This window comes from Thrips palmi, unplaced genomic scaffold (assembly GCF_012932325.1).
Source record: "Thrips palmi isolate BJ-2018 unplaced genomic scaffold, TpBJ-2018v1 HiC_scaffold_17, whole genome shotgun sequence".
Lineage (NCBI taxonomy): Eukaryota > Metazoa > Arthropoda > Insecta > Thysanoptera > Thripidae > Thrips > Thrips palmi.
The window spans coordinates 3,934,744-3,960,976 of NW_023144626.1; the positions used below are offsets into that span (position 1 = coordinate 3,934,744).

General features: G+C 62.7%; 1 protein-coding gene across 1 annotated transcript; it reads right to left on the minus strand.

Annotated features, from left to right (window-relative positions):
* Positions 1-1,201: 1,201 nt before the first annotated feature.
* Positions 1,202-25,623, minus strand: LOC117643398 (collectin-12-like). Its single transcript, XM_034382264.1, has 6 exons — positions 25,419-25,623; positions 19,048-19,311; positions 11,500-11,583; positions 3,695-3,813; positions 2,725-2,833; positions 1,202-2,299 (listed from the first exon to the last, which is right to left on the minus strand). Exons 1-6 carry the CDS (start codon positions 25,492-25,494, stop codon positions 2,058-2,060), a joined length of 894 nt encoding a protein of 297 aa, XP_034238155.1. The 5' UTR covers positions 25,495-25,623; the 3' UTR covers positions 1,202-2,057.
* Positions 25,624-26,233: the final 610 nt, after the last annotated feature.

The following is a 26,233-nucleotide window of genomic DNA, read 5'->3' on the forward strand; positions in this document are numbered from 1 at the left end:
AATCTTCACGAACATGGCGGCCGGAGCAGCCGACGGCGGCCGTCCGTCCGTCATGTTCGTTAAGGTCCTTTCTTCCTCTTCTTTCGTAGAAGTATACTTAAGTGAAGTGGCATGCACGCTCTTTTCGTGTGGGGGTTCCGGCCGGCCCGTCGCCGCAACCATCTCGATTCGAATCTGTTTATATGTTTTCCCCCTTTTACGTGCGTTGGCGGAACCCTCCGCGAGCAAACAGGTGCTCAGGCTCGGGGCGGCGAAAGGAGAGGGCCGGTCGAGCCTTCGGCCTTTTACAGTGCGCCGGGGAAACGGCCCCAAAACGGATTAAGCGGCAAACGGCACTCGGAAGTGAAGCGGGGACCGGACCGGGTTTACAGGCAGTGCGTCGCCGTCTCGCCGCGTGCGTTATTTCTCATACGGCACAGGGCGGCCACTGCGGCGGTCACGTGGTCACATAACGAGGGGCATTAACACACGGTTATTAGCCGCAGCCACTTTCGCCCTAAGTCGCGTGTCCCGACAGATCTCAGCGATGCCGGTGGGTGCTGTGAGTGTGTGCGTGTGTATGAGTCAATAGCGCTGATGCGACTGACGGTTCGACGGGCTTGGGCGTCTCCGCTCCGGGCGCCGGCAGCTTACCAAAAGCGCCACCAGGGTGCGCGTCGACGTCATGAGAGCCGATGCTGGCCATGTCCACCAATCCACTTTCGCTCGGTCTGCGCATAGCGGGCAGGACGACATAAGACTACGTGGGCAAGGCGCACTCCGGACAAGGCAGCTGGATCTGGCTGACCCGGGCCGGTGGCAGTCTAACAGTGGTCCCCCCGAACGCTCCCGGCTGCCACACTGTCTTCGAGTCCGCCCCTCGCAGCCTTTGGCTAGGCCACCCATCCGACGGAGTGGCGTGCGCCCGGACACCGGCAACCCACTCGCCAGCCCTGCCTGCAGTGTAGGCCTGGCGCACGGGGCAGCGGGCGCAGCTCTGCCAGTGTGTCGGAAGGGTGGCCTGCCTGCACGGCGCTCTGGGCGCGCGTTACGAAAAGTATCTTGCCGGAAAAAATGCTTTTGGCCAGAAGAAATAGGCTTTTGCCCGGAAAAATTATTTTGGTCTGATTAAACTTTTTACCACCGCGGGTTGGACACCTCTTGGTTTCTTACGTCTTTTGTTCAGGAAAAAGGGGGGGGGGGTAATAAACACTCACTGATGTTCTTATTTACATATTTTTTATTTAATACAACTATATCACGCACATTTATACATACAAATTGTTACATACATACATACAAGGATAATATAAGCTTAATTTTGTCATAGGTATCAAATGACTCTCTCGTAAATAATTTGAGACATTATAAAGTTGTCTAAACAGTTGCACTGCACAGTATCACAAGAAGAAACAATGTTTAAATTTCGTCAACAGGAGCGGCAGTTTATAGTAGTAGTAACAATTTGCAATTTCACATTTATTCACAACTTACAATATGTTCAAAGTTTTTCTCTTGAGCATTATAGTTAAGGACTTTCGGGTCAAACAGTCAGTCGGTAATAATCAAGTACCTTACTCATGAGACATGAACTCTCGTGATTTTTGAACAGACACTTGGTTTTGCCTACATTACCCACTAACAAGCCTAAATATTAGGCAGGTACTGCGATTAAACTTCAACAATAACAACTCACAAATTCGGATCGGCCTTGCCTCAGGTGGCAAATGAACGTAGAGACACTAACAATTAACAGTCATACTGTCGGTAAAACAAAAAGAAATAATAATAATAATAATAATGATAAAAGTAATAATTAAATTGATGTTTTGGTAGAAGGTTGAAATTTTAAAACGCCGGGAAGGCAACAAATTAAAATCCGCTTTCTGAATAATGAAAATTTTGAACTTGGCCGCACTGATCGGCCACCACAGAGGGCGGCCTGCCCCTCGCTGCCGAACGGGTTGCCTGGCAACCGGGCGCGGGGGCCGTTTTGGTTTTTAGGGGGGTTTGGCGACGCCTCGGGCTGCCTCTAGAGGTGCGCGAAGGTCGAGGACGTCGAGGAACATGGCCATGCCTCACACCTCGCACACGAAGTACGTCTCGAAGGAGCAGGGCGAGTCGTTCCACTTGAGGCCCTTGCCGTCGCGGTTCCACAGCTCCAGGCAGTGCTCCTCCTCGCCGTTCTCGTAGCGGAAGTTGTTGGGCTCGCCGGTGTTCCAGTTGGTGAAGGTGATGGGCCTGCCCGTGGCCATCCAGAAGAAGGTGCCCTCCTCGGCCTGGTCCGTGCCCGACGTCCAGAAGTGCTCGTGGCCCAGACCTGCGAGACAACGTTTAAGATCAGCATCGTCGAAGACCGCGCTGGGATTTTCGAGTCACTCCGTGCGCGTGTGTGCGTGAGTGTGTGTGCCTGCGGCCATTCACGGTCCCTACATGGGCACGCCGCTCCCGTTCGGGTCGCACTCAAGCCACCGCTAAAAGAGGAGTATTGTGGCCATCGGCCGCCGTGCCTGCCCGCGTGCGCCTGCAGGCAAGCCTACAGGTGCGGTGCGCGCACGCCGCCTTGGCCACTTCTTTCCAGTGTATGAACCCCGTCGCGGACTCCCGCCCATGACTCCCAGTCCATAGAGGTGCTGACAGCCGCGGCTGGGGCCGCTGCTTGCCCAATCGTTTTATACACACACGAAGGGCGCACCCTCTGGCTTGGAAAATTCCCTAGCACAGCGATGATTTTGTTCTCCTCACCGTAGTCCCTGATGTGCTTCTCCAGCTTGTCGTTCTCCTCCTGGCTGCTGATGGACGCCAGGTGCATGCCGTGGTAGCGGCAGTACTGCGTGGCTCGGTACCAGTTCGCCTGGAACAGGAGAGGGGGGTCAAAAACCGGGGCAGAAAGTCCGGAAAGAGTCGCACTTCCACAATCAGAGTTCGTGTTCTGGTGACTGCAAACATTATTCATACAATCGTGTATTGATTTAAACACCTTTGGGTAAAAAAAATCCTCCAAAAATTTTTAGACTTTATAAAAAACCCTTTTTTCTGGATGTCGCGCTCCCGAAAATGGCCGCCGATCTGCTGCTGACGCCCCCTGCTTTCACTCACTCGCGTTTACATCAGCCACATAATTAGGCGGCAAATCGATTTCGGAGCCTCCGAGTGTTACGTGGCGGCCCCGCGAGGCGAGGCGGTGCGGGTTTGTTTTCATTCCCGGGACGCGTGCGGAATACCAATCGACGCGATGAAGACGAAGACCGTCGGCACGTCGCTCGGCCAATCGTCATAGCTTTCGAGCGAGGAAACCTGAACCGATCGGCCGCCGCTCCTCCGCTCCCTAGTCCCTGATCGCCTGGCCGCTGCAGGTCGGGGCCGCACGGCCACTTTGTTTGCGTTTCGTTTCCACCATTTTTTGGAGGTTCAGACTGCAGAGTCGTCTGTCTCTCTCGGACTCACGGGGCGTCCCATAGGTGCGAGAGAGACAGAGCTACCCTCGGAATCAGTCTGCAGGAGGACGCCGATTGCGATTACCAGGCTCTTCACCAAAACGCGCCTCTTTCGGCACGGCGCCTCGGCGTCGCGAATCCCTTGCTGACGCGGGTTAGGGCCGCCGGGGATAACCGTTGGCACCTGTCGCGTTGCAGGCGTTGCAGGCGTTGCAGGCGTTGCAGGCGTTGCAGGCGCTGCTTGCAGGCGTTGCGCACGTCTGTGTTGCATGGCTCACCTTGAAGAAGATGCCCAGGTAGAACCTCTTCTCCCCGAGGCGCAGCAGCGGCATGGTCCACCGGTTGGGCAGCAGGCTGGCCCCGCCCTCCTCCAAGCAGTTGGCACTCGAGCACTCGTCTGCAATCCGAAACAACCCAGTCAACAACAACAACAACAACAACAGCTGCGGCGGCTCATCAGCCACACTCGTTGCGTCGGGCCACCGCGTCATAGCTGGACACGATGATGACCGTCAAGGACGAGGATCAGGCGCGCCACCGTTAAAAGGTTGAGTCAGATCCACTGTAATTCGGTTCATCAGTTTGACCAAAGATCACGCTGTGAATGCCTCACTTGGACATTTGGTCGACTCGACTCGACTTTGTTTTTTTTTTGTCACAGCGGTACTGCAATCGGTCGCTCTCGTGCGGCCGTGCGTCTCAGTCTCCACGCGGTTCGGAAAGAAAAAAGGTTTCTGTCTCTGTCGCTCTCGCGCCGCGGGCTCGGCCGTGGGAGTGAGAGAGACGGGAGACGCGGCTCATTACTGCCCGTCTGGAGCGGCGCTGCCCCCGCGGGCCGCGGCCGCCACAACAGTCACTCAGTCACCGCGATGACGGCCGGGAACGGCTCAATTCAATTTGATGAGTCCCAAGGATGGCATCGCCGCACTGCCGAGTCAACACCGTCCGGACTGCTTTATTTTATTCATTCAAAAAAAAGAAGAAGAAGAAGAAATTGAATGCAGGGAAGAAGACAGAGATAGCAGGAAGATAGTTTCAATAGATCCAAACGATTTCAATAGACCCGTAGTCGGAATAGAGCGTTACGTGGAATCGAACGTACCCACAACGCCTGCGGCTATGGGTCACGCTCTATTTAGGTTTGACTGCCGCGGTGGAATATACCAGTGCGCCCCGGTTGCGGTGGCGGCTGTCAAACTCACACTCTCTCACTCTCTCTCACACACACACACGCGCGGGGTCGCACACCACACGTCACAGTGCGGGGCGCAGCCTTGGCCTTGCCTCAAACCGCCACTGCCGCTCGCACGGTCTCGGGGGGAATATGTCACCGTGACATGACTCGGCGATCGAAATAAATCAGGCGATTAAACCCGCGGACGCATGCAGGCTGCCGGTCCGAGACCACAACGACGCCGTCGTAAATTTTTCCCTTAAGCAGGTGGTAGCCGTTCGGGCCTCGCAAGGGAACCCAATCGAAGATACCATGTTATGACTAGCGATCGGATGCGGAGCAGTAATTTCGTCGCTCTGTCTCTCTCGCACACACGCGGCGCCCCGTAAGGGTGCGAGAGAGACAGAGCGATCGGTTTCATTTCCTCGCGTGCGTGTCCCGCGAGAGTAAATCAATCACGTCGCGGCGCACGCGCGCTAAGCCTCTGACCCACTTGCTGCAGGCCGAACAGCGTCGCTCTGTCTCCCTCGCTCCCGACGGCACGCCTGGGCACGCCGCACGAGTGCGAGAGAGACAGAGCGACCTGCAGTCGATGCACGGCGGCCGTTAGTCAGAGAGCCGCCGCATGCGATTGTTGTGCGTTTCGAGATTTGAAATATTGTCAACTGCGAGTTTCTCCCGCCGCGTGTCGCCGTGCGACGCCGCCAGAGGGCGTTGCCGTGCGCTAGAGGGCGGTGGGATGGGTAATCCGAGCGGCCGCACCCGAGCCGCGCGGCTAGAAGGCGGTGGAAGCGCTTCCGACGGAGGCTTCGAGTTACTTCCACCTGCTGTCGCGCTGCTGGGCTGTCGCCAGGGAGCGCCTGCGAGGTAGGCCGCCGCTGGCGTTCGACGCGCGCGTGGTGTGCGGGGCGGCCCACCCCGCCGTTCGCAGGCGCTCCGCTCAGCGCACAGTGGGCCAGAAGACCGGTGGATGCGGCCGAAATTCCGGAAGAGTTTTGATTTCCAGAGTCTTTAAGCAGGACTCGAACCGAACGTGTGACCCCATCAATGGATTCCTCGTTCGGAGAGCAATCCATTGGTGGGGTCACACGTTCGGTTCGAGTTCCATTTAAAGGCTCTGGAACTCAAAACGCGTTCAGCCTGCGCCGGTCTTCTGGCCCACGGTGTGACCCTTCGCCCTCCACTGTAATGACGCCTCCACGGGTCGATTTTCGGTCCGAAGCTAATCCCGACTGCTCCACCCACGGCCGGCGTACGTGCGCCGCAGTGGGGCAATTTGACCCAGGGGGCTCCGGAATGGAATGGAGCCACCAGTTGGGCGGACAAAAAGCAGCGCCATGATTGGCTGCTTGAAATCCCTGACACACAGCAAACTGCCAGCTGCGGGACCATTAGCCGCCTGTCCGGCGGTTAACTACTGCGAGCCGCGGACAAGCTGGGGAAAGACGGGCGTGTCATCGACTCGGTGCGCGGTGCCCGGCCCGCACGCGCGCGTGGTGGCGGACGGCGCGGGTTCGACTCCCGCTCGCGGCCGCTCGCCTTTTCGTTTTCTCTTGGCCCTGGCCGCCCCAGCGCGTTGATACGCCTTCATTCCTTTCACCAGAGACAGATGCGGCGGCCCGGCCCGGCCCGGCCCGCGTATGACTAACTCCATCGCGGCCCTCTGATGGGCCGGGGAAGTCCCTGAAAGCCTTTCACTGTGCCGGCCGCGCAGCCCCACCTCTGTCTCGCACTCCTTCGGCGCGAGAGAGACAGAGCGGCGCTGCCAAGAGGAAGCCAGGCCCCGGCGGTCCGGCCCGCGTGCCCGGTAACGACCAGCCGTTAAAACAACTCGGAAAAGCGAGCGCCACTGTCTAATTGTCCGGACCGCGAGTGCTTTTTCCAGCGTGCTGGTTTCGAAACGGCGTCGCTCTGTCTCGCTCGCTCCCACGGCGCGGCCCGTAAGGGTGCGAGCGAGAGAGTGCGACTGTTCGGAATTCGCCTGCAGGCGGTGCGTGTGGACCACCGCGCCCTGCCACGCCCGCAATGGCCACGCCACCGTAACACCCCCGCTGCGGCCGCCGAGATACGCTGGCCGAGCCGGGACAGCCAGTTAAAGGTCAGAGAAGCGCAGGCATGGTCGTCCGCAGTGCTGTCTCGATTTCGGAGTTTCGGATGGACTAACGATGAGCCTCCGCACGCGAGCCAGCCCAGCCCGGCCGGCCGCTCCAATGGAGAGGCTGCCGTCGTGGCGAAACTCGCTGTTAACTTCCCGCGCGCGTTTATGGCTGAGCGGCAGCCGAGCAGGGCGGTGGCGGAAGCGGGCGGGAGCGCCGTCCGCACTAACGCACCATTTTTATTTGGCCGCGCAATCCGGTGTGCTTTCCTTCGGCCTGTCCTCATGAGTGCCTCAATGGTAGAGCCCTTAATTTTTCTAGATTTTTTTCCAGAGTAATTTTTAACCGGGCGCTTGAGTTTGGCTCTAATGTCTCATTTGATGGCAGGGCGGCCGGGCTCACGTCGCGGCCCGGGTTCGAGTCCCGCCCCTGGTTGATTGATCTCGCCGAAGCCAGCGGGCCAGTCGGGCAGCCGAAGGCGCGTGTTGTTGTCTGGCGACTGCACTTCCTAATATTGACCGCCTGGACCGCTTCCGGCTGGAGGTGCAGCGCGCGTGGCGTGTCAAGCTGCCGCTGCCCTTCGGGTATACTGCTTGAATTGCCCCAGCGGCCCCAGTCCGCTCGATCAACATGCGAGCTTTCCATCGCACACGATCGCAGAGGTACACGCGTACCGCCACCAGCAGTGCACGCGCGCGCACACACACACCCTCACAGCATACATTTATACATGAAACCCCGGCGTGCACGGTCAGTTCCGCTCGCGGAGGAGGCCAAGACCGCCACCGCCGCGAGGCCCGCGTCCTCTTCCCGTCACCGTCACCTGCTCGACGGCGAGGTGGGGGAAGGGCGGCCGGGGTTCGAGGTTCGAATCCCGACGGGGGCAAGGAGTCGCGTCTTGTCGCACAAGGCTTTTAGCTGCTCGGCGAGTGGCTGTAAAGTGATTCGTTTGGAAAGGTGGAGCCACTGAGCGGGGCGGGGCGGGGCGGGGCCCTTGGCGGGGCCTTCGCGCAGCTGCTGCCGGACTGTAAAACACAGCCGAATTGCATCGCGCGAGCGCAATCCGGTACTGAAATAAAACTCGAAATAGACCCGATTCGCACTGAGTGGCGGAATGAGTGGCCTATCCGAGTCCATCGCGGCGTGGAGGGGGTGGCGCTGTGACGTCACGCGTCGTCAGGCAGGTTGGCGCATGGCTGCCGGGCGGGTTCCCCTCCCCTTGCCGTCCCCGCCGTCCCTGGCGTCCCTGCCTTTGGCATGCCACACCGAGTCCAGTCTGTACCATCCTCTGTTACGCACTTCTCTGCTTTCCCTTTCCCCGGCGGTGCTGGCGGCAGCGGCCAGCCCTTGGCGTCGTCGGGGACCCCTCCCGGACCCCTCCCGGACTCGCCGAACCAGCTGGGTCGGTCCAAACGGCATAATGGTGGCCGAGAGTCCCGCCCCCTCCCTTTCCCCTCCCCCGGTCATTCCGCGTCACACTCCTCGTCGTGACAAAGGAGGGCCCCAGCTTGATTGCACCCGGGAATCGGGCCCCCGTCATATTCACTCGGCGCGCGGGCGGGCGGTTCTCATTAGTCTGGGCTCACAAGGACTGGGCACCGCGCGGCCTGCACTAGCCTCGCAGCCTCGCTCCGAATCTGAACGTGAATCTAAACCGGCGCTGCGGGTTGGCGGGTTGGCACCTCACGGAAGTAGCGGCGGTCCGCGCAGCGCGCAGCGCGCAGTGGCCCCCAATCGGCGTCCTCAGTCCGATCCCTCACACTCCGTTTCTTTGGCGGCGGCGCTCCGTCAGTACCCCCGCACCGACGCCGACGCCCCCCTCCCCGGCCGCGGCCGCCCCCCGCGAGGTCGTCTGCTCGCGGCGTCGAGGTTCGCGCTGCCTCTTAGGGAGTCGCCGCCCTGCTGGGTCAGCCTCGGCCGGCCGCGGCGCCGCGGCCACGCGTGCCGCATAGGTCACCGAGGCACTGAGGACGCCGACGTGCGCGCCGCTGCCGCATTGGAAGGAGGCGAAGCAGGTCATGAGCGCGCCGCCGTGCCGCCGTGCCGCCACGCGGTCTTCGTCTCCGCCGGCAACCTTTAGTCGCGGTGGGTGGCGGTGGCACCCGGGAGGCGTGGCCGGGCCGGCCAGGCGAGCAGGCGGTCGCGGACTCAAGGCCGGCGGAGTTTACATTCCGTATTTTGATAGGCCTGACTGTGACCCCCGCGCCGACGGAAAGGTGCGAGACACTGAATCAGCTGCCGGACGCCCACTGCCCACCTTCACCGCGGCCTTGGTGGAGTGCGAAGCGCGACGCGGACCGTTTTATGGAGCGCCGAAAAGGCGGCGGACTGTCGCCACCTAGTGGCCACCTTCACCGCCGAGTGGCACCCCTATGACCGCGGTCCCACGGCAGGCAAACCACTGGACTGGGGCCTCAGATATTAATCACGCCCATTGCCGGTGTACTACTCCACGCACTGTACGGCAATAAATCAACCGGAACCGAAGCACCGCCCGCCGGGTCTCATTTGTACCAAGAAAACCGAGCAAAAGAACGCGTTTAGTTTTGATGTTATATTCTTGCGAAGCGAAAAAAAGCGGCCAAATAGCGAGTTTCCGCCGCGGAGGCCGAGGTCGCCGACGACGAGGGCGAAGCGGACGCGGAGTGGTCGAGTCGGAAGGCGGCCGGGGCGGCCAAAGTGTGCCGGAGTGTGTCCGAGACTCGGCCCTCCAGGCCCGGCATGGCGATGCTTGTATCGGTATCGGTGTGTCGCCACGTCGTCATTGCCCCAGCGTATGGGCCGCCTGGGCCGCATGCCATTGCCGTGCACCGCCATTGTCGCGTAGTGTACCGTCGCGTACCACGGTGCGCCGCTCCCGCCCGCTCTGTCCTCGCCGTAAAGTAGCTCCGCGGCTATCGGCGCGACAGCGCGCCCCGCCCCGCCCCGCCCCGCCCCGCCCTGCATTGCCCACCGTGCGCACCGCTGGCAGGCATCTCTTGCACCGCGACACACTTCTCTGCGAGGCCCAGGCCGCTTCCGCGTCAGCCAGTGGATCGGACCGGCGCCGCGGGGCGGGGTGGGGTGGCCGCATCCCCTGCAGCGGGCACGTCCTGCGACGCAGCCCCGCCTGGAGTGCATACAGTGCAGCAGCAGGCCGGTGGTTCAAAGGGACCATTTTCTCCATTTGCCTGGCCGGCGGCGGCAGCATCGGGTTTGCGGTTACGAGAGCGTGATCCTGGGTACAGTCCAGACCGCCAAGGTCACCCCGCCCCGCCCCGCCGCGGTCCGGCGGTCCATCCCGTGTCGTTCCTGCTTCCACTCGTCATTCCTTTGTTTCGACGGCCAGCGGAAGAAAGTGCCTCGGAAACGGTTTTACTCGTGTGGTCTGCCGGCGTGCGTGCGCGCGTGTGAGCGTGACGATGGCCGAGTATGTCGAGTGACGGCTAACTGAGAAGCACGTGGACAATAAACTGCAACTTTGTTGCTTGGCATTTCCATAAGCCGTGGCCTAAGTGGCTCCTTCGCGCCTAGACCGAGGCCCAGTCGCAGCTGGGACAGCGGGGCGGCCTTGTCCCTCTGTGTGAGTCCGGCCGGTCAGCCCCCGGGAGGCAGGCACGCCCGCCAGGCAGCCCTGGCCGACGGGCTGGCATCCCGGCAGAGAGAGAGAGAGAGAGAGAGAGAGACGCCACTCCACGCGGCCGAAGACGCCTCAGATCGCGGCAGGATCGCTATCAGAAGCAGTGGGCGACCTTCCAAACTGGCGGACTGGCAGTGCCGGCGCCAGCAGTGACCACCCGGAAAAAAGTCGAGCAGAGACAACGGGCGGGCGGACAGGCGGGCGGACAGTCCGACAGGCAGACGGACACGCACGGCGCACGCACACTGAAAGGTCGGCGCCAATGCCGGCGAGGGCCCCGGCTGCCGCGGTGGGTCGCGCGGCCGCTCCAGCCCCTCCTTCTGCTCGTCGGCCGGATAAAGCGCTGCAGCTCCTTCTTAATTGTGAGGTCGCCGCCGTGGCGCAACTCATCACGCGCCGGCCGGCGGTGGACCTGCATGTGCGCCGAGCAAGCGCGCCGAGCAAGCGCCAAGCGCACCGAACGATTATTCGCGGCTTGCGCAAGCGCCGGGGCAAGCGCCGGGGCGAGCGCCGCGTCTTGAGGACGGCCGACGGCGGGCCGACGGGCAGCGGGGCGGCCGGGACGGCACGGCAGCACGGCGGCAGCACGCCGTCTGGACGGCAAAGGCAGTCGCCGGCATTCGCCACGCGTCGGTTTGGCAACGATAAAGACACCGGGATGAGCGAGCACGCCGTCGACCTCACGCGCCGCCACCGCCAGAAGAAGCGGACAGAAGTGCGCAAGCGGCGCCGGGATTCGAACCGCCCATCTCAAAAGGACGCCGACCGCCAGCGAAAAGAAAACACATGAAAAGTACGCCGCCGGGATTCGAACCCGCGATCCGAACGGAAGCAGCCGGGGCACCGTGCCATTGTCTGGGTAAGGGACTACGCGTTGCCGAAGAATGCGGCTCGCGGGCAGAGCCAGGCAGAGATGGTGGAAGCAGCCAAACAGGCGAGCAAGCGGAAAGCAGGCTTGTTAGCGAGGCTGGCCAAAGGCTGGCAGTGCTTGGTGGCGGCTTGGTGGTGTGGTGCCCACGGCATGGACTTCCCCGGCCAGTCCGGCCAGTCCCGCCACCCCAGTAGACTCATTCCCAGAGCGGTTTTCTTCGCTCTGTCTCTCTCGCACCCATCAGGGGCGCCCCACGAGTGCGAGAGAGACAGAGCGACGAAAACGACTCTCGGAATGAGTCCGCAGCTGGAGACGTCGTATACCTATGGGGTCCAGCACGTTGATGGGAGGGGGTGAGGTGGGCGGCGGACCCTGCTTCCTGGGCGTCCGCGTGCTGGTGACCTCACCTGCAACAACAGCATGCACCGCGTGGCTCAGTGACTAGCGACTCAAGCCGGGGAGCGGAAGGGGCTGGGTTCCAATACTCGCACGGGGCGTTGTGTTTTTGTCAGTCGATCGAATGACGTCAGTCAAGACGAGCAGGTGCACGGTCACGGCGAGAGGCCGCGCCCTTGAGTCTGTCGAATGTTCGCACCGCGCTGCACCGCACTGCGAAACTCGGCTTCAAATAACAAACGCAACGACGCAGCTGTGCGGTTCTTTAGAAAACGACAAAAATAAACTGCGATGGGCCGTCGCTTGACTAACGCTACCCGGGGGTATCCGGAGCGGCAAGTTCCCGCCCTCGCGGGGAAGAAGACCCCCCAGCGCCGTGCCAATGAATCACAGCCAATCGTGCCTTTCCGCCGGCGAGACAGAAATAGCCATCGTCGGGTGTCTGCAGTTTGCAGCTGCGCTCTGCGCCGCTCTGCGCCCTACACTGTGAGGGGATGCGCTTCGCCGGCCTTGCCGCGCTGCCGGTGCGATGCGCCTCGCGTGGCGCCCAAGGTCGAGCCCAAGGCCGTGGCGGACGACTCTCGGACGACTGCCGATCTGGTTCTGGAGACTTTGACGCCGGGGGTGCCGAGAGCGCGGCCCGGCACGGCCCGGCACGGCCCGGAAGCAGGGAGGGGGAGGGAATCCCACGCCGCCCTCGCCTCGCCGTCGACCCGGACCGCTCGGACCGCTCGGACCACTAACCCCCCCGGCGGTGCGCGCCTGAGAGAGCCATTTCTGCTGGAATTTGGATCGGTACGCGATGCCGGGGCTGGATAGAGTCACATCGCGACGGCGGCACGCCGGGGCACCGTAACAAACGACGGCCTGTCAGCAGGGTTTCACTGACGGCGGCCCGACCAGCGCGTACACTGTACGGGGTGAATGCATGTGTGTGTTTGTGTGTGTGCCGGGCCCGCCCACCCTCTCATGTTGCCAACCGCGGAGGAAAAAAAATGTGGCGTTAAAAAGCCCTACTCCAGTGGTGGGGGCACGCGGCGAATCTCCCGCGTGGATAAGTCAGGCGAGCCGAATGCAGACGCGGCGTTACGTTGGCAGCATTGTGTGCCGACAACGGGCCGACACCCACATGGCGCCACGACGGCCGTTTGCCGTTTGTCACAAACACACTGCCAAAAACACCGCCGAATTTGGAATTTTTGCTCTCGAGCTCCTGTCGGAGCCACCTTGATGGGCCCGCCCTTGATCGCCTTGATGTGGTTTTTGGATCCGCTCCTACTTCCCGTCGGTGCAAGATCAGCCTCCGAAGCCCGCGACCACGAGCGCGCTCCACTCTGCTCGACACGCCACCCGAAAACCGGATCGTAACAAGCGGTCGGCCCACGTCGCGCAGGCTCCGGCTTTAGGCTCGGCCCCCGGCCCCCGCGAGTCAGACTTAAGACTTTTTTCTGTTTTCTTTTTTCTGGGAGACTGTAGCACACTGCCTTCCACACAGTGGATCCGCCCCTGGGCGCGCGGGCCTTGGCCGGCACCTAGCCGAGTGGCCCAGGCGGCGGTCGTCCTCCAGTACTGACAGTTCAAACCGCGGGCCGCTGGCTGGTGACACGGGCCCGACAGCTGGAGGCCAGGGCCAAGACCCTCCAGCGCTCTGCTCGCTTTTTCCGTCCGGGTTGTTTTTGCCTCGCGGTACCTAACCGACACTGCCCGCAGGGCGCGCAGCAAAGTCTAAAGTGAAAGAAAATAAATGTGAGTAGTGGCGGGCGCGGGAATCGAACCACCGACCTCGGCCTGTTGCCCTTCGCGGCGCTGGGAGCCGCCGTGCCGCCAGCGCTGCTATCTCGGTGCGGTCATTCATTTTCGTCACGTCGCCTTGGCCGTGCCGCCGTGCGAACGCCAGCGCGACGCGGGGACAACCCGCGGACGGCACGACACTGCAAGTACAACAAGCACACCAAGAGGGGGAGCCGCTCGGGGGCCGCCAGCAACGTGCTCCCCTTTGCCTCACACTGCAAGGCATCCGATCAAGGGCATTCCTCACTTGTAATTGTAATTCTAGTTCTGTTAACAAGAAAATCAACAAAACCTTAGGCTGAAAAGCCTCACCTCGGCGCACGCACGTCATACACCGCAAAAAATGCGGTCCTTACGTAAAACGACGAGTGTCGCTGCAGAACGCGATAAAAAGGCCGTGACTGCCAAACCTGCGAAGGTTCGGCCGTTGGGCCGTTGGGGCCGCCGGCGTGGTTTTTTCCCGGGCCACCTGGCCGTGCCTGGCCGTGCCTGGCCGTGGAGGCGTGCCCGGGCTGCCCGTGCTGCCGGACCGCCTTGTGCCGACCGGGCGATCGCGATTCATTACCGAGCGCTTGTCTCTCTCGCACCCCTACCGGTGTACCGGACGCCCCGGCGGCGCCCCGGCCGGGCCGCGAGTGCGAGGGGGGCGGCGCGACGACGTGCCGCGGAATCAGTCCGCCGAGTCCTTTCCGGTATGAGCAACTCGTCGCGTGGCCGCGGCGCATACGGGCAGCCCAGCCCGGGGTCAGTCCGCCGCAGGGCCGGCAGGCCGGCACGGCACCGACAGCACCGCCAGGCCGCGCAGGTTACGAGGATTGGAACACGGTTTCGCACGACACAAGGGAAGTGGCCCGCAGCGACTACATCAAGCGGCAGTGGAGCTCATGTGCGCGGGTACACTGTAGGCAGAAGTGACGTCCTCGGCGATTGCCTTCGCGTCGGTCAGGGTGGCTGTCAACATGACGTCTATCGAGTGCTGCTGGGGTGGGCCATTCAAAATGTCAACCACAAAATTTGAAACTGTTATCCGTCACTGGCCGCGCCGCTTGTAAGGCAGTGGCACCGGCTGATTTTTATTTCCGAGACGTGGCCGTGGATTTTAACAGGGTACCCGCGTGTCGCCAGCCAATCGGAACAAACACTGCTACTAACGCGTCAACAGCTCGGCTTGTCCAGTCACGCTAGGTGCCGCGGTACCCAAGGCGGTGCCCTAGGCGGGGCCGCCCCTGTCGACGCGACGTCCTGACGGGCATGCAGCGGGGCGGGCGGCGTGCCCGCGACCAGGCCGGCAAGTGCCTCTTCCTCCACCCCGGCCTGGCCGCGGGTCGCGCGGAGAGGAAAATTGCCGACGGCCGGTGAGGCAGGGCTATTCCATTACGCAATAATTGGATCACTCACTCCGGCACACACACGCACACATTCGCACACTGTTTGAGGGGACGGGTGCGTAACTAGCTGAGCTCTGGGCTCGACTTCGGCAGTCCGTTTCCTCGGACTATCACCCTGGGCGGGGTGGGGCGGGGCTGAGCGCGATTCGCACCGGGACTGGACTTGAAGCCAGCTATTCTCGCCCTGCCACTCAGGGACACGCGAAAAAAGATCTGCCGTATGCATGTTATTTTACGCGATAGAGACAACGTCAACTCGTTCATCAAAATTGACAAATAATTTTTCCCAGCGAATAAATGGTACGCAGAGTGGGTCTGGCTACTTCCTCCGCGTGTTGGTGCAGTTTGGCGGCCGGAACCACGAACCGCCACACTGTCTGACCGGTCGCCTTTCTCTACAAAAGAAGCAGCACGGCTCCTTGCCGCCTTGCCCACACGGCGCGCCCCGCCCTGCCGCCCCGCCCTGCCGCCCCGCCGCGCCACTGTCACTGCCGGAGAAAGGCATAGTGGCCCGTTCACACTGCACTCACTCACACACACGCACACACACAGAGCAATGCAGTACCTCCGCTCCTGGGGGATTGGTTCTCCTTGCCGGCGGGGAGCAGGTGGCCGGCCGCGGACGCCGAGTCGGCCAGCAGCGCGACGCACGCGCACGCGCCGGCCAGGGCGGCGACGAGGAGGCCGAGGAGGCCCCGGGGCACGCAGGGGGACCGCATGGTGGACCTCCGCGACGCAGACTGACTCGAGCGGCTCGAGTGGAGCGGCGGGGCTGCGGCGGCCGGAGCCCGGCCGCTGGAGCCGGCCGCGCGAGCCCCCGCCGCGCCCCGCCAGCCTCCACCGCGCCCCACCTCGGCCGCCGGCAGGTGGCGGGGCACGGCGCGGCGGCGCGGCGGAGGCTGGCGGGGCGTAAGCCCTTACGTCTGGACGGGCGTGGCGGGCGTGGCCTGCACTGCCTGCACAACAACGGCCTGCTTTGGGGAGCATAGGCTCTGCGATGCGACGCGCACGCTGCACGTTGCACGCGTGCCCCTCCGGGCCTCCGGGCCCTCGTCCGCGTGTGTGCGCCGCGGCTCGTCACGCGTCGCGCGGAGAAAGCGGTTTTTGGGATGTCGATCCTTCCTCGTCACTTGCATCCGCGGCGATCCGCGGCGCGCTGCAGCCCGAGCAAGCGAAGTGCGTCTTCGCCAGCCTCTCCGCTTCGCGACCTTCGCCGCGGCCTCTGGGGCCTCCGCCCACGGACGGGCGTAATCCCCTGAAAGACCCTGGCTACGGCTTGCGGTGCACATTGTCAAATTTTGAATATTAGTGCGCACAATATCCACAAAGGCATGGTGTGCTCCATGGAGTCAACAGCCACGGGAGTACCATAATGCCCCGTCGACACGGACGCAGGGTTGAAGGTGCCACGCCCCGCGTTCATTGATTCCGGGCGCGAAAGCGCAGCCCGCTCCTCCCACACTCCGAGAAGTGCGTCAGGCTGCACGGCAGCACGCGGCCTTCCTCATTGCGACAGCGCGTCTGCGATCTCTCCCCGTGTCAACAAAGGCATTAATGGGCGTCGCGCGAAATTGAAACGCGCCCCCGCCAGCCGGCAGTGCGCTCTCGTCGCTCCGTCTCTCTCGTACCCTTGAGGCACGCCCCGCGAGTGCGAGAGAGAGACACACAGCCGAGGAAAGCGATGATGTTCGGAATGAGCCTGCTGAGCCGCGGCGACAAACACGGATGAGCCATTTCGTTCGATCGAAATGACACACTTTGTCGGTTGGGACGGCGACGGAGATTATTTCCCGTCTTCTCGGCCCAGAGCAGCGAAAGGAAAGGGGGTGACGTGGTGGATTCCGTGACTCAATCGGAAACTACGTCCGCCGTTTTATCAACGCAGTGTGTGTGAGTGTGTGTGTGGTCCCGGATACGCGCGAGGCCCGAGGGGCGGCCGGGCCGCGGGCCCCGAGGAAATTAGTGGCGGGAATTTCAAAAAAGGGGGCTGCTTGCCGATGCTAAGCGATACGATACGAAACGAAGCGAAATGGCGGGGAGCTGGTGGAACGCAAAGCACGCCGAAGTCGCGGCGACCACGGCGCCACGCGGGTAGCCGCGGGCACACTGTCCGTACAATGCGTGGTTGCGTCTCGCGCCCGCTAATTTGGCAGCGCGGAAACGTTGCAGCGGAATGCAGCGCTGCGCGACACTGCCTTGTGCGATACGCGAACAGTCCACAAGTCAAGTTTTTTAGCAGATGATACCTTCACACTTGAAACATACTTAAAACTACTATACACATGAAGGTGTCAGCGTGCTTTTACTCTCGAGTCCAGAAACGAAGCGCGTATCCTAAACGATATAATAGGGGCTGGCTGCCGGGGCGGGCTGGTGCGTGTGGCTGGCTGGCTGGCAATGAGGCGCAGCCTGCGCGGAATTCGACAATCCCTCCACGGTACAGCGCCAGCGGCACCGGGCCCCTCCTCGCTCGCGACGGCCTGCCACGGCCTGCGCGCAACATTGACAATCCCTCCCCGCCTGCCACGGCGCGGAATATCGCGCAACAATGCCTCCCGATTCGGCCCGGCCCGGGGCACTCGGGCCAGCTCGGGCTCGGCGGCGGGCGGTGCAGGCCACAGCTCGGCACGGCTAGTACCAAAGTACCAACACCGGCCACCTCGCTCGGGTCTATATATTTTGTTTCATACACAATTTTAATTACTATCTTTGGAATGAGCCCGCATACTACCCCGTATAAGGAAACCGAACGAGTATTGACTGAGAAATTTGAAAGGGAAAAGAAAAAAATTTGAACTCTACACCCCCTCCCCAGTCTTAATGGGGAGGCCTCCTGCTTTACTTCGGTGTTCGGGATGGGAACCGGTGCTATCAGGTACCTGGGGTTAATCCCGTCAGCGACCCAAGCGTTCGCCGGGGGACCCAGTAGGACCCCAAAGCTCAGGCAGCTGGGTGAGAGCACCCAGTACGAAGCTCTTTGAGGGGCGGGACGTAGAGTGAGACGACAGAGAGACAGAGAGAGACTCAGACAGAGAAGAGGTTTGGTGGGAGCTTCTTGTTTTCGTAGGGTTGGTTGTGTACCCCATGGTACCCCCACTGTCCGGCGCTCCCGTACCGAACATACAGCGTTTTAGGCCAGCTTCAAAGGACTTATCATCGCCTCCCCGACGAGTCAAGGAGGCACCACCCGCAACCACACACCGGATGGTCTGGATTGATGGATCAAATACTCCATCGCTCCAGTGCCGAGGCCAACCCGCCGAAGCGGATTGCTTTTTAGACACCCACAGCGGAGTGGCCAGGTGAATGTGACTCTGACCACTACGCTATCACGCTTGTACGTCTGGCAGCGTGTTCGACGACGGGTTTGAGTTGCAGTGGGAGGAAGGCAGTCGAAAAATGTAACGAAATGATGAGATTCGATCCCCGGACCCCGCCACCGGGATCACACGACTTTACGCTCTCGGCCACCACGGCCCATGATGAGGGGACCGGCGTGAGGTGGGTTCTTGACGCAACAGGACTCGACCGACCCGGTCAAAATTTCGCAAGAAGTTGGGGGAGTCGAACCGCCGACCTTAGCTTTGGGAACCGACGCCTCTACTCCCTGGACCACCACGTCCCATGCTCGGAGTGGGCTCACGTTTACGTGTTTCAACCGCACTGGGTGAGGCAGTAAAATTAAATGGAAATATTTGTTAGGAGTCGAACCTCCGGCATGTGGGCCTGTTGCACACGGCTCCGCTCTCATGGCCCCACCCTTAGGATAGTAAGTCGAAAAAACGTATGTGACGCTGGTATTCGAACGCCCGCCTGCGGTAACTCGATCCCACGTCTCTAACCTCTCGGCTATCACTGCAGTTGTGAAACGCGACGGATCATCTGCTTTCATTAACGTTCGTTGAATGAGATTTTTTGTGTGTTTTTTCCCCTCAGGAATGTTTCAGATTTTTGTTGTTGATTGCGGGGGCTGTGTGGATTTGTAGTAGCTAAACTAGCCATGCTGTGAGTAGCGCCGTGCAGCAAAAGCACCGATTATCGGATTAGATTAAGCCCGCAGCGATTCTCAGTGCGCCGAGTCTCGGTCCGAGCCATTAGTGAGTGCAGCCTTCCGGGCCGAGCCGCGCGCCACTCGGCAAAATAAGCGATCTGCAGACGGATTCCGAGAGTCGTTTTCGTCGCTCTGTCTCTCTCGCACTCGTGGTGCGTCCCTCAGAGGAGCGAGCGAGGACGGGGCGACCAAAACGACTCTCGGAATCGGTCGGCCGAGAGTAAAAGTGGCAGGCTCCCGCTTACCTTCGTCGGGGTCGTTGAAGTACGCGACCTGCTCCGACTCGAAGGTCTGCAGGGCCTCGTCGTCCGCGGCCTGCGCGCCCTGCGCGCCCTGCGCCGCGCTGCTGGACGTGGAGGCCGTGCCGCTGGCCGTGCCGCTGGCCGCGCCGGCCGCCGCCTCCAGCGTGGCCTTGATCTGCTGCTGCAGGTAGTACTGCGGGAAGAGGCGGCGCTGCAGGTACTGCGCCAGGATCTGCTGCGTCTTGAGGTTCTCCTTGGCGATGTCACCTGCACAGTGCACCGGCACCGAGCACAAGGCATGAGCATGCATACAGGCGGAACAGGCAAGCGCGGGGAGGCGGGGACCAGGGCCAGGGAGTCTACCAATTCCCCATTGATGAAACATTTTACTCGTTTGTCAGTTTCCACCAAGTGGGCGGTTTTTACTTTTTGCCGTTTTCCATGACGCTAAGCTACATTCCTCCCGTCGGCGGCCCAGCGCTGCAATACCCGGCCCACGCCACTGGAATGACTCGCTGAATCGCAGTTCGGCGTTCTGTCTCTCTCGCACTCGAGGAACGTCCCGAGGGTCGCGAGAGGGACGGCGAGCGCGGCCTGCCGAGGGACTTCCGAACGGGAGCGGCGCGTTGGCGCGTCTATGCACCCGCGGCGTGGAGTGCGCGGGCCCTGGCGCCGCCCGAGCCCTCCAGACAATGCCCTGCCCTGACCTTGGCCCGGCCCAGCCCGGCCCCTTCGCCGCCTTGGCCGCCACGCCACCGGAAGCATTGCGCCAGTCAGGTCCAGGGCGGAGGGCCCGCGCCCCCGGCGGCCCCGGCGCCCCCGTGCCTCGCGGTCATTGGGCCGGAGCCTGCGGGCCGATTCACGCCCCGTCTCTCTCGCACTCACGGGGCGTCGCCGTAGAGGTGCGAGAGAGGCGGATCGACGGTGCGGATTCAGCCGCCGCGGCACACGCCAGAGCCGGAGCCAGAATTCGCGCCGAATAAAAACACGCAACGCGACCTTTGGGCGTTCGACGGGCGGGGCGTCGTGAAGCGTGGCGAGATAACGAAGAACGCCACATTGTTGCATTTTGCAGTGGTCTTGCAGTCGTCCACAGTGGTGGCGCACAATGGGCCACACGCCACACCGGGCGATCGGCGCCCCGCCCCGCCACGCGGCCACCGCCTTCCAGCAAATAATGCAGATGCGGCTCCCGCGATAGACTTGTTGCGTTTCAATCGATGGCGCCCCTGCGGGGTCCCTGTCGCGCCAAGGCCGCGCCAGGAGGTAGGCCGGCCCGCAGCGCAGCGCGACGCAAGCGGGGCGGCAACCACACTGCGAAAAGCGAGTTGTTCCTGCCGAAGACAAAGTCCGCGCCGGCCGAGGAGGGCGTTGACGCCGAGGCCCCGGCGTGGCCCCGGCGTGGCCCCGGCCTCGCCCCGGCGCGGTGCGCTCACGATCAAGGTCACGACTGGCGGCAAGGTGCTCGCAAGGTGCACTCGGCATTCCCTCGCCGCCTCGCTGCATTGTGGAGTTGGAGTGCGTCCAAGAGTGAGGATCGCTTCGCTTTGCCCGGGGTTGCCTAGCCGTACCGGCAACATTTTTTCCAGTGCCGAGGCTGGTCGGCTCCCAGGCCTGTCCGACAGTGCCGATTTGTCACCTAATCATCCTGACATCGGCGAACACGGGCCATCCCGGTCCTAGAGTCGGGAGGGTGGCAGGGCAGGCCGAGGAATCCAGTGTCTACGTCTCGAAGCGCGCGCCGGGCGGTCGTTGGCTCCGGAGAGTCCGGGGCTGTCCGGGGGCTCTACACTCGGTTTGCTTCGGATCGGACTTGTTGATGCTGATCCGAGCGACGGAGACAGAAGGCGTGGCGGGCCAGACGTGGCTGGCGGCCGTTGACCGGCCGCCCATCCCAGCGCCACTACACGCGAAATAAATCCTCGCCTGCGCCTTCGACTCACAATCAAGCCTCTTCCTCCGAGATGGCGAAATTATGCAGAGTGAAGTGGACCCGCCCCCCACGCGGAGGGCAGTGCAACCGGGCGCATTACGTGCAGTTTTTGTTTTGTTTTGGCCCGGGTCGTTTATCAGTGTCGTCTGCTCGCGATGCAACGCCACTGCAAGCTGCTGCAGCCCCGGCCGGCCGAAGCCCCAGCCGAGCGCAGCGCAGCGCGGACGGGGAAATTATAAGAAGAACCGACCGGCGAGCGGCTGCACGGGCCGCATCACCGCAGTCGGCGCGACGTCGGGGGCGGGGCGGGGGGAGGGGCACCCCGCCCCCTCTCCCGCTGGAACGCCACCCTCAAGGCCAACCAGTGCGGCATCCTGCAGCATCCCCTGGCCGCCTCCCAAGTCGTTCTGCATGCCTCTCCCCTTCTCTCTCCCGCTGGCAACAACAACGCGCCGAATAAGTCATCACTGCGGAGACTGCGGAGTCCAGGGCGGAAAAGAGAAGCGCCAATCAAGAAGGGCGCTGTTCAGTCATCAGGCGTCTCTGTCTCCCTCACACCCGTGATGAGTGCGAGAGAGGCAGAGCGACGAAGATCATGCCGAATGCCCGGCGACACGAACGCGGATCATTAGTGGCCCTCAGGGTGGGGGCTGGACATGGCTGGGCATGCCTACACCACCACCAGCGTGTCAGACACGCACACACACACACACACACACACACACACACACACACGTCATTGCGTCACGGGCAGCCATTCCAGCGGCGTGCCCTAGACTGCCGCACGCCCTGGCCGTGCCTCATGCGGGCTCGCGGCGCGCGGACTCGCCATGGAGTTCCAGACGTCAAACAAGGGACAGGCGAGCCGCTGACAGGACGACAGGACACAGGGCAGCTCGGCGCGATACACGACGGCGTGCTGGGCGTGCCGCTGGAGGATGGCGCTGGCACACTGGAGCCGTTTCTCCAGCAGATAAAGGCAGGCCAGCGAGATGGACTCGTCGCCTCGGAGGCCGAGACGCAGCCTGTGCTGCTCGCAGGGCCGATGACGAAAGGCTGCGCCATGGCTGCGCGGATCGCTCTGAGAGTCGTCGGGCGGCGGCCGTAATCGCCCGTAATCCACAGCGCCTTCTCGGGGAGCACCGACGTTCTCTCTCACTCTCCCACGGGGCGCTCCACGAGTGCGACAGAGAGGGCGCCGGGCTGGGCCGTCCGGCGCGACGCGCACGCTCGGCGGGTTGGCCTACCCTAGACTCCGCGGGCGCTGTGCGCAAAAGCGCGCGCCGCCGCCGGCGAAAAAGCAAGCTAAACGACATAATTGCAATAACGTGTTGATTGGCGCTCGAACACGGAATAATTTGTCCACGCGAGCGAACGTGTTTGCGTGCGAGTGCGTGCGACAGAGAGAGAGAGGGGGGGGGGAGAAAGGCAGACAAGTCGCTGAATGAGAATGTGGTGGCGTTTCACGTTCAAGGCCGATGGTGGTGATGCAGTGCACTGTTGTGGTGGTGCGACGCCCGGCCGCGCCTACGCGTATGACTTCACCCCGCGCGTGGAAGCGAGAAAGGGAAGGGGGACAACGCCCATGGCGCCGCGCGCGTGTGTGTGTGTGTGTGTGTGTGTGTGTGTGTGTGTGTTGGTCTGCGAATCTCCCTCCGGTCTCCTCTATAAATTTGTCATCGCCGAGACGGCCGGTGTGCGTGTCTGTGTGCGTGGCTTTGTGTCTTAGAACCCGACGGACCAGTTCACCAGCGTCGGCCGCAGCTAGTGACGTCCCTTCAGGCCGTTCAGGCCGATCACCCCGACGGGCGGCTTAGGAAGGAGCCTCGACTTGCCCCCGCCCCCACCCCTCCTCACTCCGCCGCCCCCGTCGTCGGAATCCAGGAAACCAGACAAAGAGGCCGTGCTGGCGAAAATGCAATTCTGACGCGTTACACGGCGATCCACTCCAGAGAGTGTCGTCAACGGGAACGGACTGAAAAAATAACGTAAGAGTAAACTCAATGAAAATCGGGGAGCCAAGTTGTCACCGTTGCCGCAGAGCAGCTCCCAACCTTGCTTTGACCCAGAGAGGCTCTTGTTTGTTCCTTCCATTCCAAAACAATGGCCATTCCATTCCACGCGGCAAACGATCGGGGCGTCGTGGGGCGTTCCGTCCCGGTCAGTCACACTGGGGCCCGTCCTGTCGCGGTCAGGGAGAGGACACGGCGCGGGGCGTAGTCCTGCCCCGATGAGGCTGGATTCCCGATTCCCGCAGCAGACAGAGCTCCTTCTGGTCTCAGGCTCCCGAATCGCGCAGAAGCAGAATTAAAAGCAAAAGAACGCTCGCCGCGCAATGACTGTACACTGGAACACAATTGCCTGGTGCGCGTTCCTCCGGAAAACGAGTGGTGGTTTTTGTTCTCCAATAAGCCAAGGCGGCCAGATCGGTCAACCGGTGCGAACGAGTGCGTGTGATGGTGAATGCGGGCGTTGGTTGGGTTGCCTGCCACGCAGGGGCCCCGCGGCGCGCCGCCGCCCCGCGCACGTCGTGCATACCGGCCGTGATTGCTTTTTAATACCCCGCGTGACTCGCCCCGGCACCTTCTTGCATCTTTTGCATTTTGGCGCGCAGACGGTGTCGTCTGTCCGATAGGAGCCCGAAAGACGAATGCTAATTGTGGCGGGGGGGGGGACACGCACTCGCGGCCCTCGGCGGTGTCTGGACCGTCTGGACCGTGCCGTGATAAGCACGACCGCAGCATCGCCGCGTTGCCTAACGACGTCCGGGCGGGCCGACGGCGACGCGATTTAGTGCACTGCGTCGCTCTGTCTCTCTCGCACCCCTGCGGCCTTGCGGGACGCCCCGCGAGTGCGAGAGAGACGGCAGCGTTGGTTCGGGATCGGCCTGCCGGCCGGCCGGCTTTTCGCACGAAGATAGCGGCCAATACTTTGTATCGGCTTCGCTGGCGGCGGTGAGGTTTATTCCGGGGCAGCCGAGTGGCCACACCAGCGGGCCGCCGACGTGGACCTCCTTCGAGAAGGCCACCGACGGCTGCCTCGCTGTTTCGCTGGTTGGGGCGCGCGTCATCGCCACCACACTGCATGCGCTGCCTGCGCTGCCTGCGCTGCAACGCGGCCAAACGCAAAGGACGCCGGCGTGGTGATGCGCCGCGCCGTGTCGCAACAACGCCTCTCTGTCTCTCTCGCACCCCTACGGGCCGCCCCGTGAGTGTGAGAGAGACAGAGCGAATGAGCCCCCTGGTGCGTCTTGTGTCTCCCCCCGCCGCGAGACGGAGAAAGCCACGCCAACATCGGCAGGATCCGGTCGCATCCCGACTGCCAAAACGGCGCGCGAAACGGAGCGGGCGGGGTGGCCGGGGAGGCCGGGGAGGGCAGCACCAGCAGGACCAGCGAGCTGCTGCCGAACGGCCGCTGTCTCTCTCGCACCCGTGCGGGGCGCCCCACGAGTGCGAGAGAGACAGAGCGACTCGCTGGTTGGTCGATAATTCCCGCCAGGACGGCCCGACGGCCCCACGGTCCTGCCCTCAGCAACGCCACACCACGGCCACACCCTGCTCGCACCGCCCGCAGACGGCACTCATCTCCCATCAACTTTTTGGAGGCGAAACCGCTTTCCTTGCCGACGGTGGTGGCGGCGGCGCCTTCGAGACAAAATGCGACAGTCCGCCGCACCCGCCCCGCCCCGCCACGGCACGTCCCGGCCCTCCTGCATTGCGCCTGTCTGGGCCAAACTGTAAAAAAATTCACGCCGAAACACCACTGGAGACAAAGAGACTAAAAAGTGGTCCTCTCCAAGTTGGTAAGAGCTCTGGCACTGCAAGCATCCATCCCATGAATATGGACCCCTAGGTGACCATGACCTTCGGCAACCTCTGATGGAGCAATGTGTGTCTAGTGTGTCTAGCCACACTCTAGCTGAAGCCGACTCTCCTCTGACCCGACATGACAGCAGAGGCCCGAACCTTTACCCCACCTATCATTTTCAACTCGACAAAAATACTAAAATTGTAGTTTTGATCCTTCAGCGCCTCTGTAACTTTACACGAAAATTCGTTGATTCTGCGAGAACCGGTGAGGCTGGACGAGACTAGACTAGGTTTTCCGTAGAGTCCTTAAGCTGTTTTTCCTGGCCGAGGACGGCCTAGCGCCTGGCGAAGTGCGGGTAGGCCACCAGTGTGGTTGTCGCGCTCCGCAGTGCGCCGGGTGGCCTACCCGCACTTCGCAGGCGGTAGCAGGCGGCGTGCTGGTGCGCGGCGACGGCGCATCCTGCCATGCCCTGCCGTGCCGTGCCGCGCGGCCGCGACCCGAGCAGGACACCAGTACGCGCTTCGCGGTTGGTTAGTAAAGCGCGGGCCAGCGCCAAAGCCACAGGCGGCTTGGCGGCTACGAGCGGCCACAAGGCACCGTGGCGCGCTCTGGCGGCGAACACTGTACTCACCCGCGTCGTGCTTGGGCTGCACGTTGAGGGCGCACGCCAGCACCAGGACGGCGACGACGGTCCAGCTGGCCTCCATGGCCGTGCCGGAGAGGGGCGTCGACGGGGACGTGAGGAGGGCCCAAGCCAGCAGGCGCGGCTCCTGAGCGCGCGGAGCCGAGGCGAGTGAATGTTTTGGTACAGCAGGGAGTTCGTTGCGCCTGCCGCCTGCCGCCTTCCGCGCGAGGCTCCACGGAGTCCACGGAGTCTCTCCGCCCCTCCACCCGCGGCACCTGCCGGGCTACCGTGCTACCGCGCTACCGCACTGCACCGGGGGCCCGCGCTCCAGCCGCTCCAGCCGCTCCAGCCACCACGCGGCCCTTGTCCTGCAGCTATCCCTGCAGCCTCCAGCAGCCTCCAGCAGCCTCAGCGAGCGCTGGACTAGTGTCCTGCTGGACCGGGCGCCGGGCACTTCGGCCAGCCGCGATCCGCTGCCCGGCCTGCCCGGCCTGCCCGGCCCCCTTCCTTCGCTTTCTCGGGCCTCGCCTCACAGCCGCGCGACACGCTCGCCGGGACCCCGCCCCGCCCCGCCCTTGCCCCGCGGTGCAGCGCCATCCCCTTCCGGCCCGACGGACTCCATGACGGCGCCGCGGCTTGGGCAACCCGACGCGTGCGGCCCGTGCGGCGCGCTGTCCGCGTTCGGTCGCTGACTCTGGCGCCTTATGTCACACGCGACTGGGACTTCCCTGGCGTCCGGCGGGGCTGCGCTGTGCTGCAGCTGCAGGCTGCCTGGATGCAGCGGGTCACACGTCGTCACGCGTCGGGAGGGGCGGTGCGAC